Raw genomic sequence first — 14,839 nt, forward strand, 5'->3', positions numbered from 1 at the left:
CCATGACCTCCTGTGTTTTTTCCAGGTTGGAAGCGACATCCTTTCTAACTCTTTCTCATCCCACCATCACTTGTCCCTTGTCGGCTTTACTAAGGATGATGACTATTCTCTTATTCTGTATAATAACTAAAGCTTCTTTCTTTCCACCAAATCAGCATTTTAAAGAAAGGATGCATGGGATTTGTAGGACCAGGGCCTGTGGAAAATTTACTCCCCTCTGAGGGCTGTTAAGTGCCAAGAAAGTAGAATGGTGGAGGCTAGACTGGTCATGTAGAATGCGGGTTTCATTGGCTGCATGGCGAACTACCTGTAGAGTACCTCTGAGATCCAGGATAGAGCAGCATAGAAATCTCTCCGATGGCAGGCACCCAGCACTGAGCCGGTAATGATTTCTGCTCTATAAATGCATTTCTTTTCCAATACATTGTCTGCAATCTCCATGGTTATGACCCCCTTCCCAGAACTGTCACTGTGCCCTCAGCTGCATCCCCATTTCAAAAAGCCAGCCTTTGGGAAATGCCTAAATGAGGTGAGGAGCCCAACCCTAGAGGGTACCAGTGTGAGACCCTTGCAGCGAGAGATGTTAGCACACCCTCCAGCAACTGTTGATACCATCCTGTGGTGGAAGGACCTGTACCTCCCACAGACAGAAAGCTGGAGCTCTAAGACTTAAAGAATGGGCTTGAGGTAAGACCCAGAGAGCCGAAGTGAGACTGGGCCAGTTCTCTTTCTAGAGAAAGAGGAAGTGCCGTAGAGTCTTCATTTCACAATAGCTCCTCAGGACTACCTAGCGTCAGGTGGGACACCTGAACTCAAACTGGTACTCCCAGCTGCCTGGGGAGGCTGTGATTTGAAACAGAGCTTCCCCACCATGATCCACCCTCACCAGAACACATTCTTCCTCTTTTCCCTAGGGTGAGCTACCCAGAATTTGAGGATATTGATCGGGTATCCCACATGCCCCTGCTAAACAAATAAGCTGCTAAAGCACTAATAGTCCTACACATTAGCATTTATTTTTTGAGATGAGGTCTTACTCTGTCACCAGCCTCAAGTGCAGTGGCACCATCTCTGCTCACTGCAGCCTCTGCCTCGTGGGCTCACACAATCCTCGCACCTCAGCCTCCCGAATAGCTGGGGCTACAGGCACACACCACCATGCCTGGCTAATTTTTGTGTCTTGGGTAGAGATGGAGTTTCACCATGTTGCCCAGGCTGGTCTCCAACTCCTTGGCCTCCCAAAGTGTTGGGTTTACAGACATGAGCCACTGTGCCCAGCCAGCATTTATTTCACAAACATTTTTATGACTTTTTATATGAAGTGGAAAGGGGTAAAGAGTATAGGACAGGCATGCAGTCAACTGACACTAATTCATAAGCCCTCTAGCTTTTGGGGGTTGCTTGATCATTACATTACTGTGGTACCCAACTGGCTCCTATGAAGACCTCTGTGCCAGTTATTAGTAAATAATATAGTCGAATGCCATTATCTGTGTAGAATTGCTCCAGAAGCAATAAGGAGAAGCAGAGGTTATCCCTGTTGCAAGCATGTTCCCAGCCCCTGGGGAGCTTCCACGAGCTTCCACAGCAACTATGGCCTGATTCCAGGCTTGTGTTTGGTGGGGGGACATTCCCAGGCCATCACAGTGGCTTCAGTCGCTGCCACTTGTGAGATGTGGATGGGCAATTAGTCTTGGCCTGTCACCTGAACAGCTGGAACTGCTGGACTTTTTGGTGTCCATTTGAGTAAAGTGTCTGGTTTCTTTGGCATTTTAGAACATTCAGCAGGTTAGGTCCTAACTTAGCACCATCCACTGGTGACTTGATGTCTGAGTCTGTTACTCATTGCATTTGTTTCCCTAATTGATTTTTGTTCTTCCTTGTTGCCCCTTAAAGCTGTAAGTACTTTTCAGAGTCATGGGATTATCCAGATGACTTCCAAGGTTAATTCCTTTTATTTATAAGCCATACAAGTTCTCAAACAAGGAAAACATTCTGTTTCGCTCAGCTCCTTGGCTGCATTAGAGATTGTGTCCTGTAAAAGAATTTTGGCATCTTTTCCCCAGGACATTTATCCCATTGTATATGGAGATCAGCAAGCCTGTCAGTTCCGGAGATGGGGACTTGCGGAGACCACTTGCCTTATCCTGAATTCAGACTGCTGAAAACATTCTCCATTTGAAAATATTCACATCATTTTGGAAAAGTCACCTAATGTCTTTCCCCCTTTTTTTCCAGTCTGCAACCATAGATGCCCTGAATTTATTTTTTATTTTCTAATGTTTTTAGGTAGGTCTCACCCTGCTGCCCAGGCTGGAGTACAGTGGCACAGTCATGGCTCACTGCAGCCTCAAAGTCCTGGGCTCAAGCAGCCTTCCCACCTCAGCCTCCTGAGTAGGTAGGACTGCAGACACATGCCATGGCGCCCAGCTTCATGCCCTGAATTTGATGTCTCCTCAATTCCTTTGTTTGTTTGTTTGTTTTTTATGTTTGATTCTTTCCTTAAAGAATACTTTAAGCAATGTTAGGATTATCTCCAGGAAGGGCTTAACAGAGACTGAAAGGATTATAAGAGAGCCCTCAACTGCTAAAGAATAACCCAGATAAGACCCTTATTGATCCTGTCCTGAGCCAAATTAATCAGCTGAGTAACAGCTTATCTCTCAGCAACTTTAGAGCCAGCCACTGAATTGGCCTTTAGACCTCCTCCTTCATTCTCCACACTGTGGGCCTATTTGTTAGCAGATAAGTCACCCACCCTGAAGAGCTGGGATCTTCTTACCTTATATGGTGCCTATAGCCACTCAAAGCTTAGTTTCTTGCAATCTTTACCTGACAGTTTTGTAAGATGAAGCTGACCCAGGGGACTGTTGAGCCCAGGTGCTTGGTTGAGAAAGAATAGCTTCCCTTCAGGTATACCTGTTAAGGCCTCATGAAGAATCTGGCAACTTTCAATTCTTTTGGATTTAAGAGTTGGCTGTACTTGGTAATAATAGGGAAGTATACACCTCCATATAAATTCTTATTGATAACAATGGATGGATAGAGAGAAAGGGATTGGTTGGTGCTACTGTGTTCTAGATAGGGCTTTTGTGGCCCATAGTTTAGGCAGACATTGAACTCTGGACCATCTGCCTTTCCAAGAAAATTAGGGTAGCCTAATAGGGCAACATTTACTTCCAGATTTGCTTTGGACACTGCCTAGGGCTTCAGAGAAGATACCTACACTGGTGGATTATGAGCACATGCATAGATCTAGGTTCATACCCCTTTTTATTTTATTATTTATTTATTTATGTATTTATTTATTGAGATGGAGTTTCTCACTTGTCACCCAGGTTGGAGTGCAATGGCACCATCTCTGCTCACTGCAACCTCTGCCTCCCGGGTTCAAGCAATTCTCCTGCCTCAGCCTCCCAAGCAGCTGGGATTATAGGCATGCACCACCACGTCCAGCTAATTTCTTCTTATATTTTTAGCAGAGACCGGGTTTCACCATGTTGGCCAAGCTAGTCTCGAACTTCTGATCTCACGTGATCCACCCACCTCCACCACAACGCCCGGCCATACCTGTTTTAAATGGAAACCTTTAAACGTGCTCATCCTGACCCTTGCTAGGTCATTCACCTTCCACTTCTATCCCCTGCCAGTCATGCTGCTTAATTATACATGTCTTCATTTTTTTAAAAATTGTGTGTGTGCGATTCACAGACACAGGATCAAATAATTAAAGCCCTAGAATAAAGATAAAAAGCAGCAAATGAAACTAAGTTGTAGATTGTTTTTTTCCTCTCTAAATTTTCTTTCAAGTATCATCAATTTAAGTAAGCCAAGCTGATCTGCAACCACCACTTCCCAGTAGGAAGAATTTAAGAGCTGTTGATGGAAATATCTTAACCTATTTGTGTTTTAAGAAACCCAGAACCCAGCCAGGCATGGTGGCTTAAGCCTGTAATCCCAGCACTTTGAGAGGCCAAGGCAGGCAAATCACCTGAGGTCAGGAGTTTGAGACCAGCCTGGCCAACATAGTGAAACCCCATCTCTACTAAAAATACAAAATTAGCCAGGCATGGTGACACATGTATGTAATCCGAGCTACTCACCCAGGAGGCTGAGGCAGGGAGAATTGCTTGAACCCAGGAAGTGAAGGTTGCAGTGAGCCAAGATTGCGTCTTTGTACTCCAGCCTGGACGACAGAGAGAGACTTTGTCTCAAAAAAAAAAAAAAGTAGAAACCCAGAACCCAAACATTCTGGAGTTTGACTAACTAAAGGTATTTTTAGATCTGTTCTCCCCTGAAGAATTCTGTAACTCTCAGCTTAGGCCCAGGCAGGCATAAATGTAGTTAGCATGGTGTTGAGGAAGCATCGTGGTAACTGCTCTGAGAGCTCTGGTAGAATAAGGTAAGTTTGCCTCTGGCAGAGCAGGAAAGTGACCACATGTCTAGGCCTGGAGGTCTGCAGGCTTCTTCCCCCTGGTACGGCAACATATTCAAGTCTGGATTGTCCAGATAGGCCTGTTAGAATGTTGTCATGTAACCTGCCCACTGGGGACGTGACCTGTCTGTGGAAGAAAAAGCATTGGCCTGGGAGTCAGGCAGTGGAGGTCTTTAATCTTGGTTCCAGAACTGCCAGTGTAACCCTGGGCAAATTCTTGTGTACGGGTCTCAATTTCCTCATCTATCAAATTAATTTTTTTTCCAAGAATTCTTCCAGCTGTTATTCTAATGATAAGAGTTATAGAAGATTGACATGGAAATGACAGACCTGAGGATAATTCATTTTGGACTGTTCTGGAAGGAAAGAATGAGAATTATAAGGAAAAGTGTGGGTTCATTTGTCCAGACTCACCCAAGTTCTTGTGGCCGTGGAGGGGTACTGGTGACAGTTAAAAGTCAAAAGGATTATCATAGTTAAAAGTGAGAGATAGAAGGATATGTTTAAAAGATAGAGATACAACTCACTTAAGTGAGTTCTCATGGAGCACATTTCTTCTTGGGAACTGCAAAGTCAGCCATGGTACTTATTGAACGTTTTCATTGTTGTTAATGTCGTGATGCATAAGATTCTCAAACAAATGGTTTTTTGTCAACCAGGAGTAAGAGAGCTTGTCCCTGTTGGAAAGCCAATGGTGAATGAGCTGAGGAGGGGGCAGCTTGTGTGGAGTATGTGTATTTATCTGTATTCTTTTCCATAGGTACCATTAAATTTGTCTGGCTTAATTTAATGGGGACTTCTGGGACCTGCAGAGACTGTAAAGGGCGAGGGTAAGGCTCTTGTCTGTTCAGGCTCCTCTCCTTCCAGTGGAACTTCCTCACTCTCTCCCTCTCCCGTCAGCCTCTCCCCTTTTCCAAACTGTGTGTATGTTCTACCGCCTTCTCAATTTTCTCTTCCCTCTTGTTTTTTCTTCTGCCTCTCAACCACCTTTCCTTCCAGGTCGTTTGAGTCAAGTTGAAATAGGCAGCTGGTGTTACCCACTTCCTCTACCTGGGGGGCCCAATCTGTGTCTTCAGTGCTAGGGGCTTTATTCTAACACTCTGGAACCTCTGTTTTCTTTTCTTTTCTTTTTTTTTTTTTCTTTTATTTGTTTATTTTTTTGTTACCTTTTTTGTTTTTGTTTTTCTCTTCTGTTTCTGTGTAGGTCTCTTTAGTCAGCCTTATAGCTAATGCCCTGGGCTACTCGGAACTAGGTGCCATAAAGTCCCTTAGGACCCTAAGAGCTTTGAGACCCTTAAGAGCCTTATCACGATTTGAAGGGATGAGGGTAAGATACTAAGAGCAGCTGATCCTTCTGCATGCCAATGGAAACTGTTTAAGCATGCTAGAACTGATCACATGGTGGAAAGATCATTCAGACACGAATTCTGTGATGCAGCTGCTGATTTGATCCTCCACTCTCCCCCACACCTGCCCCGTGCAAAGGGGAATTGCGTTAAGCTGCCTCATCACATTAATATTGGCCCCACCCCCAACAACATGCCATCGCAGAACATGTTAACATTGGCTATTCTCATTTGGCCTGGCTTACCTGTAGCACTCGGGGCGGCTTTCTGGGCTGTTGATTTAATAGGGAGAATCACCAGGTGCAAAGAAGGGGAATTGTAACCCACAGACCCACTGAAAAGCACAGGCTTCAGGCAGGGAGAGTGCTGTGTAGGGGCATCAGCCAGGTGGGAACTGTGGCCTTGAGGTCACTGAGAAAGCAGCTGAGAATGGGCTTGAAGACATGATGGCAGGCCCGGAATTGGGAATGGAGCAGAATTTGGCATGGCCCTGGGAGAAGAAATGCTTTTCTTTCTATTCGGATTCCTCTTATTGCACCTTGTTGTTCTCAGCCCAGTCCCATATGGACTGGCAGCCTCTGTCTGATAGCAAAGCTTTTTTCCTCACCCCCAACCCCTCTGCCCATGCTGTATGGTCCCCTAACACTGTCAAAACGAAAACCAGGTATGATGCTAGATGATTGAATATCAGCTAGTTCTCCTGAAATTTCTTGATACCTCCTATTACTGCTTTGGTGATACTCCACCCAAAACAATACAAGGTGTTGTCACCCTGCCGACTTAGAAACAGGGTACCTTCTTGGTGCCATTTTCTTGTCTCTTGGTTTAAATAGTTGTGCGTGTGCATGCGTGCACGCGCGCACACACACTCACACTAAAAAGTCAATTTCATAAAATCAAAGGGGCAACTGGCTTTGGTGGTAATAGTTGTCCTGTGGTGATCAGAGAGAGGTCTGTTATACTTAACGAGACCAAGAAAACTCGCTTCAATTCAGATGTTGAATACATGCAGGAGAGCAAACCAGAGGATATATTTTTAAATGTGCAAACGTCAGAATGTAGGAATAAAAATTAAACTGTTACAATAGTCTACATGAAGTAAGACTGATTGGAAAAACTAGATACCAGGACAGTGCTGCTTCATTCATTCCTCATCTGTGACCCCTGGCTGTTATTCCATGAAGCCACCCACAGTTATATAGGAAGATGAAAACTTAATTGGGACTTGGGAATTTTATTATGTTAATTTATCCAGACAAATGCTTTTTGTAACAAATTCATGTTTCTTCTGTAGCACAGTCACAGTTTGGTTTACTAAGTGTAAGCTTTCTGCAACTCTCCTGAAACCATCTGCAGGAAGGGCAGTTCCACAGTAGTGTAAATTTATTTTAATTTTTTTTAAAAACTTGGGATTTTAAGACTTTGTCCCACAGATAAGAGAGGTTTTAGCATGTGTGCAGTAAGGTCATTGCTATGCTTAGGCTAAATTTAGGAAGAGAGTTTATTACACAAGATTCAGTGGTTTAGACAGCCACGGTGGGATTGAACATGTGGTTAAAATGCTCTTCTCTGCTCCCTCCCCCTTTGCACCTTTTCCAGAGGGAGCTAGTTAAATGTTTTAATAAACCATACCGGTTTTTTTATAAAGTTGATAATCCACTTTGGTGACTGAAAAACTGAGGACAAGATGCAACCAAAAGAAGTCCACTGAAGACAGTACTTGCAGCATTGTACCTGAGCTCCTCCGCATCCCCTTACAGTGATCCCTGATCTCCCAAAAGGAGATTGTTGATACCTGAAGAAATCCCCCCATCCCCCCGCCAAAAGAAATGCCCATCTGACCCATCTGATGCTTGTTACTAACTCTTTCCATCTAGATGCTCATTACTGTCAGTCCTGTCCAGGCAGACAGAAGCAGTCCTTATGGCTGCTGAGGCCAGTTTGCTCATGAGGCAGTTACTTGAATAACCTGGATGCAGGAGCCATTTTGGGAGCCACACCTCTTTCCTTTAGTTGCCCCTTCTTTCTCTACCTTTCCTGGACCCTCAGTTTCCAGTCCCCTAAAAACTTTTATTTGTCAACTTGAAAGTAGTTTAGGAGCCCGGAGGTCCCAAATGAATAATCAGAACAGTGGATAGTTTTATTTGAAAAGCATTAGGGTGTTTTATTTGAAAAGCATCTACATCAAGATTTTTTTCGGTAAGATAATGGGCGAGAACAAGTTTGAACCCAAAGCTGGAATTTAAAACAATAAATGTGCATTGAGGGAAGCTTTGGAATAAGAGTGCCACCTCATTTGGTTGACTCCAGCCAACTAACAGACGGTATTGACCATGGCTGGTTGGGTGAAAAGGGATCAGGGATCCATTCCTGCCCTGCAGGTTTCCTAGCCCTTCTGTGGAAGAGTAACTGCAAGAAGAAAAGATTGGATCTGGCTAAGCTTATAGTAAGTCCCCCAGTAATAAACAGAATTAGGTACACGTTTTATTTAAATGTCATTTTTCTATGGGGCATTTTTTTTTTATTCTTTGGTTTTGGTTCTTCTATATGCCAACACTTGAGAGATTACGTTTAGGAAATTTTAAATAAGAAATCTTCATAAACTGAACACCATCCATGCAGATGGGCTCAACTGTCACTGTGCTGCTCCAATTACAGACTCAGAGCTTCACTTGAGAAGGGAGCATATGACCCAAGCCTGTCCTGGGACACTGACTTCAGTCTCCTCTCCTTCCTCAAACAAAGACCAGGAAAACTGAAGCACTTGTGCTATAGGCAAAGGAATACTTAATGTAGTTCTTTGCTTTTCTCTCCTCCATAGTAATCTTCATTTAAAGATTTTGCTGTGCTGTTAAATTTTTGAGGGTATATAATATTAGTGCCATGAAACATGCATGCATTTTTGTTGATTGTCAGTACATAGTTGTCCATTAAAGCCATGTTCCCTCTGCCAGATATTAAAAGCTAGCTGATTTATAGTATTTAATGAGCAACAATAATGTCCAAGACATTATAGAGAAGACAAAAGTACTGTAAGAATTAATATCCATTGGAATTTTCTCATCAATTAAATGGGATTTGTATCAATTGCCAAGTATAAACTTCCATTGATAAAAGTAACTTTTTATGGATTACTGAAACCTAGCTTTGAGTGATATTTCCATGTCTAGTTCTTAACAATAATAGATTTCATGATAATTAAAGGCAATGTAGAATAACTAGAGAGCTTGTGTAGAGAAGAGAAGATCAAATTCATTAAGTGACTATCAGTGGAAATTTGAATTATCATTTATAATATATATTTAGTGTGAGACTTCAAAATAAGAAATATGATCTCTTGCCCAGTGGTTGCTGAGAATAACAGCACAATGATCATTACATACGGAGCACAGTTAAATAGTTTCTTCTTAACATATTGCAGCTTATCAGCTAATGTTCAAAGCAAGGAAGAATTATTAGTACATTTAATCAACTCTGGGCTGGGCATGGTGTCTTCATGCCTATAATCCCAGAACTTTTGGAGGCCAAGCTGGGCAGATCACTTTGAGGTCAGGAGTTCGAGACCAACCTGGCCAACATGGCAGAACTCCGTCTGTACTAAAAATACAAAAATTGGCTGGGCGCGGTAGCACGCATCTGTAGTCCCAGTTACTCGGGAGGCTGAGGCAGGAGAATCGCTTGAACCCAGGAAGGGGAGGTTGCAGTGAGCTGAGATCACATCACTGTACTCCAGCCTGGTCAACAGAGTGAGACCCTTTCTCAAAAAAAGTAAATAAATAAAAATTTAAAATTAATCAACTCTGTTTTCTGTTTTATTCATAATACTAAGGTAAAAAGTTTTTCTCTGGTTATGATTAAAGTACATTTGCATATTATAAAACTTTGGATTTTATAGGATTTTATATCATATCAGAGAATAAGGCTCAGTGAATATTTTTGTATATTGATTCACTTGATCAAATGGATCAATATATAAAATTTTGTATATACTTTATGAGAATAAAAGTTCTAAGAGGTCACTTCATTAATTTTTCTTCCCTGTGGTAAATATTAACCCATATTTAACTGTAACCCATAGTATGTAGGACAGGTTAGACTGGGTTTGAGTAGAAGCTTAAGATCATTCTCTGCATAGTGAGAAGAGTTCCTGGAGGAAGTAGGTTCTGAATTGAGATTAAAAAGCAACATGCCTCGGTTTCAAGTCTTTGGGACCTACTTCCTATGCCACATTTGTAATGGTCTAACAGAAGGTCACAGTCTCCCACCTAAGGTCTGCTGCGAAATGCTGTCACATAGACTGGAGCTTTTGAATCTTTACATAATCTACTGCCTTATTGTTTGAGAAATTATTTTTCCATTTGTGGATCATCCTCCTTTTGCCTGTTCTTTTGCACATTTCATTGCTTTTTGGTGCTCCCGCCAAAGGGTGAGCAACTGTAGAATGAGGAGGTAAATTCAAATCTGAGTACATGACAAATTTGGTAATATAAATCAATATGAATATCATTCTCCAAAAAAAATCGAAGATTTTCCAGATTCCAGATATCCTGGCTTTCCTTGCTCAAAGTAATAAACAATTAACAAAGTAATAAACACTTTATACTAATGACAGAGCTGTCAGATCTAGAAGAGATTTCTTGGTCTAAGAATTAAGAAATAACTGCCTCTCAGTCTAAAGGCCTTAATATATGAATTGGAGAAACACAAAATGAATATTTTAATCTAAAAAGAAGAGTGACTCCTTAGCAGAAGAATATCATTGCATTTTTTACACAAGATAGAACAGGTAGCTCTGATCAGCCACATGTCCTGATGAGTGACAATGCAGTCTAAGGCAAAACCAGAAGATAAGGAAAACCTAAACCCTAAACTGTATGCTGCTCTGACTGACACTGTAAAGCAAAATCAAAGTTGAAAACAACCCAGAAACTTTGATTCCTAAGGGGTTTTTTCCTTTGCTTTTTTTAAATTCCTGAGCTTACTGTAGTCAGTGACTTTTAACAATATGCCAATTTTTTAGTTTCCAGAGCAGTGATGATCTAACCCAAAACTCTCTTAAAAACCTTAAGTCATCCCTATTTCTAATACATTGTGATGAGTGGAGTCAAGCCCTGGAATGAGCAGAGAGACGACAGCATTAGCCAAGCAGGGAGCGACTCTGATTTAAAAGCCTGCAAAGTCAGAATAAAAAAGCTGGAGAAGTATAATGAACCTTGAGTGAAAGCACATCTGTTCAGATTTTATTTTATACTGTTTGGTAGAGGGAATATAGCTTTTTTTTTTTTTCTTGAGCCTGCAAAATATGCATGCTCAGCTATTGCCTGAAATAAAATAACTGGCCTTGCATAGTCATAAAAGAGACATTATGTACTGTTAACTGGCTCTCTATTAACCACAACGGGTAGTTCTCTGTGATTCTGAACGATTATACCTTGTTTTTCAGAGGGGGAATGTCTGTTGAAAGGCAACTAGCAAGCTGAAAGTTACTCATATTTTCTCACTGGGCATGTTTTATGAATTGAGGAGGAGGGAGACTGGACTAAGAAATAATTTGTCAGTCCCAGGCTGATGCGTAGGAAAGAAGACGTAGGTCAACTTGCCTGGGGAATTTGTGTTAGTCAAAATAAAGATGTAACTTTTTAAAATTCCTTCAATATAGGCCTAGACTTAGAAATTTTTGGTTCTACTTGTCAGTCTGTCCAGTTACTCTAATTCCAAAGGGAATGTAATGTTTCCGTACAGAACAAGCCACACAATGTCATTCCCCTCCTGGAAATCAAAAAAATGTGCTTGCTCCCATTTCCACCCAACACTCAGCAACCTCCCCTTCCAATGCAGGTGGTGGTGAATGCCTTGGTGGGCGCCATCCCCTCCATCATGAATGTGCTGCTGGTGTGTCTCATCTTCTGGCTGATTTTCAGCATCATGGGAGTTAACCTGTTTGCGGGAAAGTACCACTACTGCTTTAATGAGACTTCTGAAATCCGATTTGAAATTGAAGATGTCAACAATAAAACTGAATGTGAAAAGCTCATGGAGGGGAACAATACAGAGATCAGATGGAAGAACGTGAAGATCAACTTTGACAATGTTGGGGCAGGATACCTGGCCCTTCTTCAAGTAGTAAGTAACGTTTTTTGTTTTCAGTTCTGTGAAATTCAGGCAGCTAGCACAAATCCCATTTGGCTTCTTCTCAACCCTGCGTCTAGAATCACGATTATTCTCAATAAGTCCAAGAGAACAGTGTTGTTCCCCAAACCAGTTTCAGAGAGACACCTTTCCTGAGTATTCTCTGACTTCTACAAGATCTCACTCAAAGGAAATCTCTCATTGTGCTCAGGAGCAGAGCTGTCCCAGCAACAAGTAAAGATTCCTGCAATGTAATAAAGTGGCAGAGAGATCATCTTCCCTTCCTGGTCAGAGTGTAGTTAAAGAGAAGGGCAAAAAAAATCAAGAAGATAAGCACATAGACAAAAAAGTAATGGCAGTTGTGATGGAGCAAAATAATATACATACTACACTCCAGTTAACTTAGGAAAAAACCATGGCAGTGCTTTGGTGCCACACTCACCTCAGCTCCACCCCAGAGAAGGGTATCAGATTAATGTATCACAGTAAGGAAGGATTTAGCTATCTAGATAATTCTCTTTTGCCTAATTTCATCCTTTCGTGCTTAGTTTTCACTTCCTCTCTCACCAGTGTTTCAGAATGTGTGACAAGACAACATAATGCAGTGAAAGCTCATAGGCTTTGAAATTAGACTGATACTGATTTGAATCATACTCTGATACTTATTGGATATGTAACTTTGGACAAATTATTCAACCTCTCTGACTCTCTGTGTCTTCATCTATTAAATATAGATAATGAAACCTGGCATGGTGGTTAAGAGGGTTTGTGATTTTTAAAAATTTCTTAGCACAATGCCCAGCATATAACCATGCTTAATTAATGAAAATTGCTATTAATTATTTTTGTTACTATATTGCCATGCCTGTATCATACAGTTCTTGGGAGACTAACTGCAATAACACAGATGAAGCTCTCAACCTAACCTAACATATAGTAAACACTGTCAACTCATAGTAGAAGGCAAAGTTCATGGAATGAACTATAGTTTTTCCTACCCCAAAGCTTTTTTGCTGTTGTATCCCACTTCAAAAAATTGGACCCACAAATTGAATCTGAATTGGAACATCTCCAGAAAACCAGTGCACATCAACAAGCCAGTCAAACATCGTAGTCACAGAGTCCCTGCCATATGCAAGATGCTGTGCGTGACAGTACGATACTAGGGCCCTCAGATGAATAAAGACCTTCCTGTGCCCTGAAAAAACCTTAGAATCTGGTTGAGTAGGTAAAACATGGAGAATAGTACACAGATTATCCATATTTCCAGAATCAGTCTAGATACAGTAGACTGAAGGAGTAGAATTGGGAAGGGACTGTCAAGGATAAAGCTGATATTGCCACTACATAGGCTACACATGTGTATATCAGTAAAGGGTAAGTCTGATCTTGTTTTTCTTTTAAATGCAACTATGGGTTTTTCCAACCCCTGTCGCTTAACACCTTTTTTTTTTTTTTTTTTTTTTTTTTTTTTTGCTTAACACCTTTTTAAAAAATGATTCCTCAGTGGAATGGAGCGCTAAGTTCCAAGCATTTTCAGTAGATTCCTGCTGTTCACTCTTAATAAAAGTTTTCCCTAACTTTAGGCAGGCTTCTCAGGCCCATGTTTTTGAGTCCTTTTGTAAAGCCTTAATCCCACTACCATTTTCAACATGTTTATTTGCCACACTTTGTTGTTATTTTCAGGAACAAAGCCCTCCTGGGACCTGTAGTAACAAACAGAAAATTCTGTGTCCAAGGGAGGCTGCACCCAGACCCCTGTTCTGTGTTCTCACTGAACCTAAGCCTGGCCTTTGGGACCCCTGCCTAGACTCCCATCCCTTAATAGGCACCGTCTAATGACTGACTCTGTTTGCCAGGCAACCTTCAAAGGCTGGATGGACATCATGTATGCAGCTGTAGATTCCCGGAAGGTAAGGATGTACATGGCAAAAATACCACCTTCTCAGATGGGTGGAAAGCAAGCAGCATGGTATACCGATCCCACCAGGAAAGAGGAAGGGATGGAGGAATGGAGGAGTTGACGTTTCTCTTTGGAACATTTATTGCTTGTTTTATTGATTATAGATCATTTTCCTTGTCTCAGTAAGTCATCACTCTCTTACATTGGCCCCTGATGATTAGACTGTTAATTTTTACTCGGCCCCAGTGAAGCTGTCTATGCTTTAATCCTGCTTCATAGCAAAAGTATGGCTCCTAGCAGACAGCCCTCCCTCCCTGTGGCTTCATGATTTGCATGTTCTCCACATGAGTCGGAGGAGGACTAGGGCCCTGTCAAGGCAGGACATGCCAGTGTAGAGAAGGAGGCAGGCAGAAAGAATCTAGGGCTCTCCCATCCCAGGATGTTCAGCAGCTCAAATGGTCACAGTTATGACTGATGGTCTTGGCACGTCCAACTGCAAACTAGGAGCTGATTCTCTTCCTTTTATCCTGTCCTTTGACAGCCTGATGAGCAGCCTAAGTATGAGGACAATATCTACATGTACATCTACTTTGTCATCTTCATCATCTTCGGCTCCTTCTTCACCCTGAACCTGTTCATTGGTGTCATCATTGATAACTTCAATCAACAAAAGAAAAAGATAGGTCTCCTCCCCTCATTGCCAGTGGTTGGAAGTCAGCCCAGATAAGAGGCATCTTTGTCCCTATCTCTAGAAAGAAAATGTCCCTCTTTCTTTCTCTAAAATCTATATTGTCAGCTCACTGTGACCCTGGCCCCCATACATTAGCCCCAACACACTCTTTCTGTTCAGGGCTGGATTTTGCAGCACGTAGTTTACCACACATACTAGCAGTCTTTTATTCTTGAGGCCCATTACTGGTCTTGGTCTCCCACCAGAAGACCAAGTTCTAGATGGTTAACAAGTTTCACAAAGCAACTTGAAAAAATTGCTCTTGTGACTCATCTTGTAAGTCAAGTCTATCCCAG

The 14,839-nt window shown here is 41.9% G+C and overlaps 1 protein-coding gene across 2 annotated transcripts in view; it reads left to right on the forward strand.

Moving 5' to 3' along the window:
• The window catches only part of SCN8A (sodium voltage-gated channel alpha subunit 8), a 213,384-nt gene that overhangs the window by 175,587 nt on the left and 22,958 nt on the right, over positions 1-14,839 (forward strand). For both annotated transcript variants that reach the window (XM_023211079.2, XM_031936307.1), the window contains exons 21-23: positions 11,620-11,904; positions 13,770-13,823; positions 14,355-14,492. In XM_023211079.2, the coding sequence (XP_023066847.2) occupies positions 11,620-11,904; positions 13,770-13,823; positions 14,355-14,492 (477 nt within the window). The remainder of the gene's footprint in view (positions 1-11,619; positions 11,905-13,769; positions 13,824-14,354; positions 14,493-14,839) is intronic.

This window comes from Piliocolobus tephrosceles, chromosome 10, assembly GCF_002776525.5.
Source record: "Piliocolobus tephrosceles isolate RC106 chromosome 10, ASM277652v3, whole genome shotgun sequence".
NCBI classification, from domain to species: Eukaryota; Metazoa; Chordata; class Mammalia; order Primates; family Cercopithecidae; genus Piliocolobus; species Piliocolobus tephrosceles.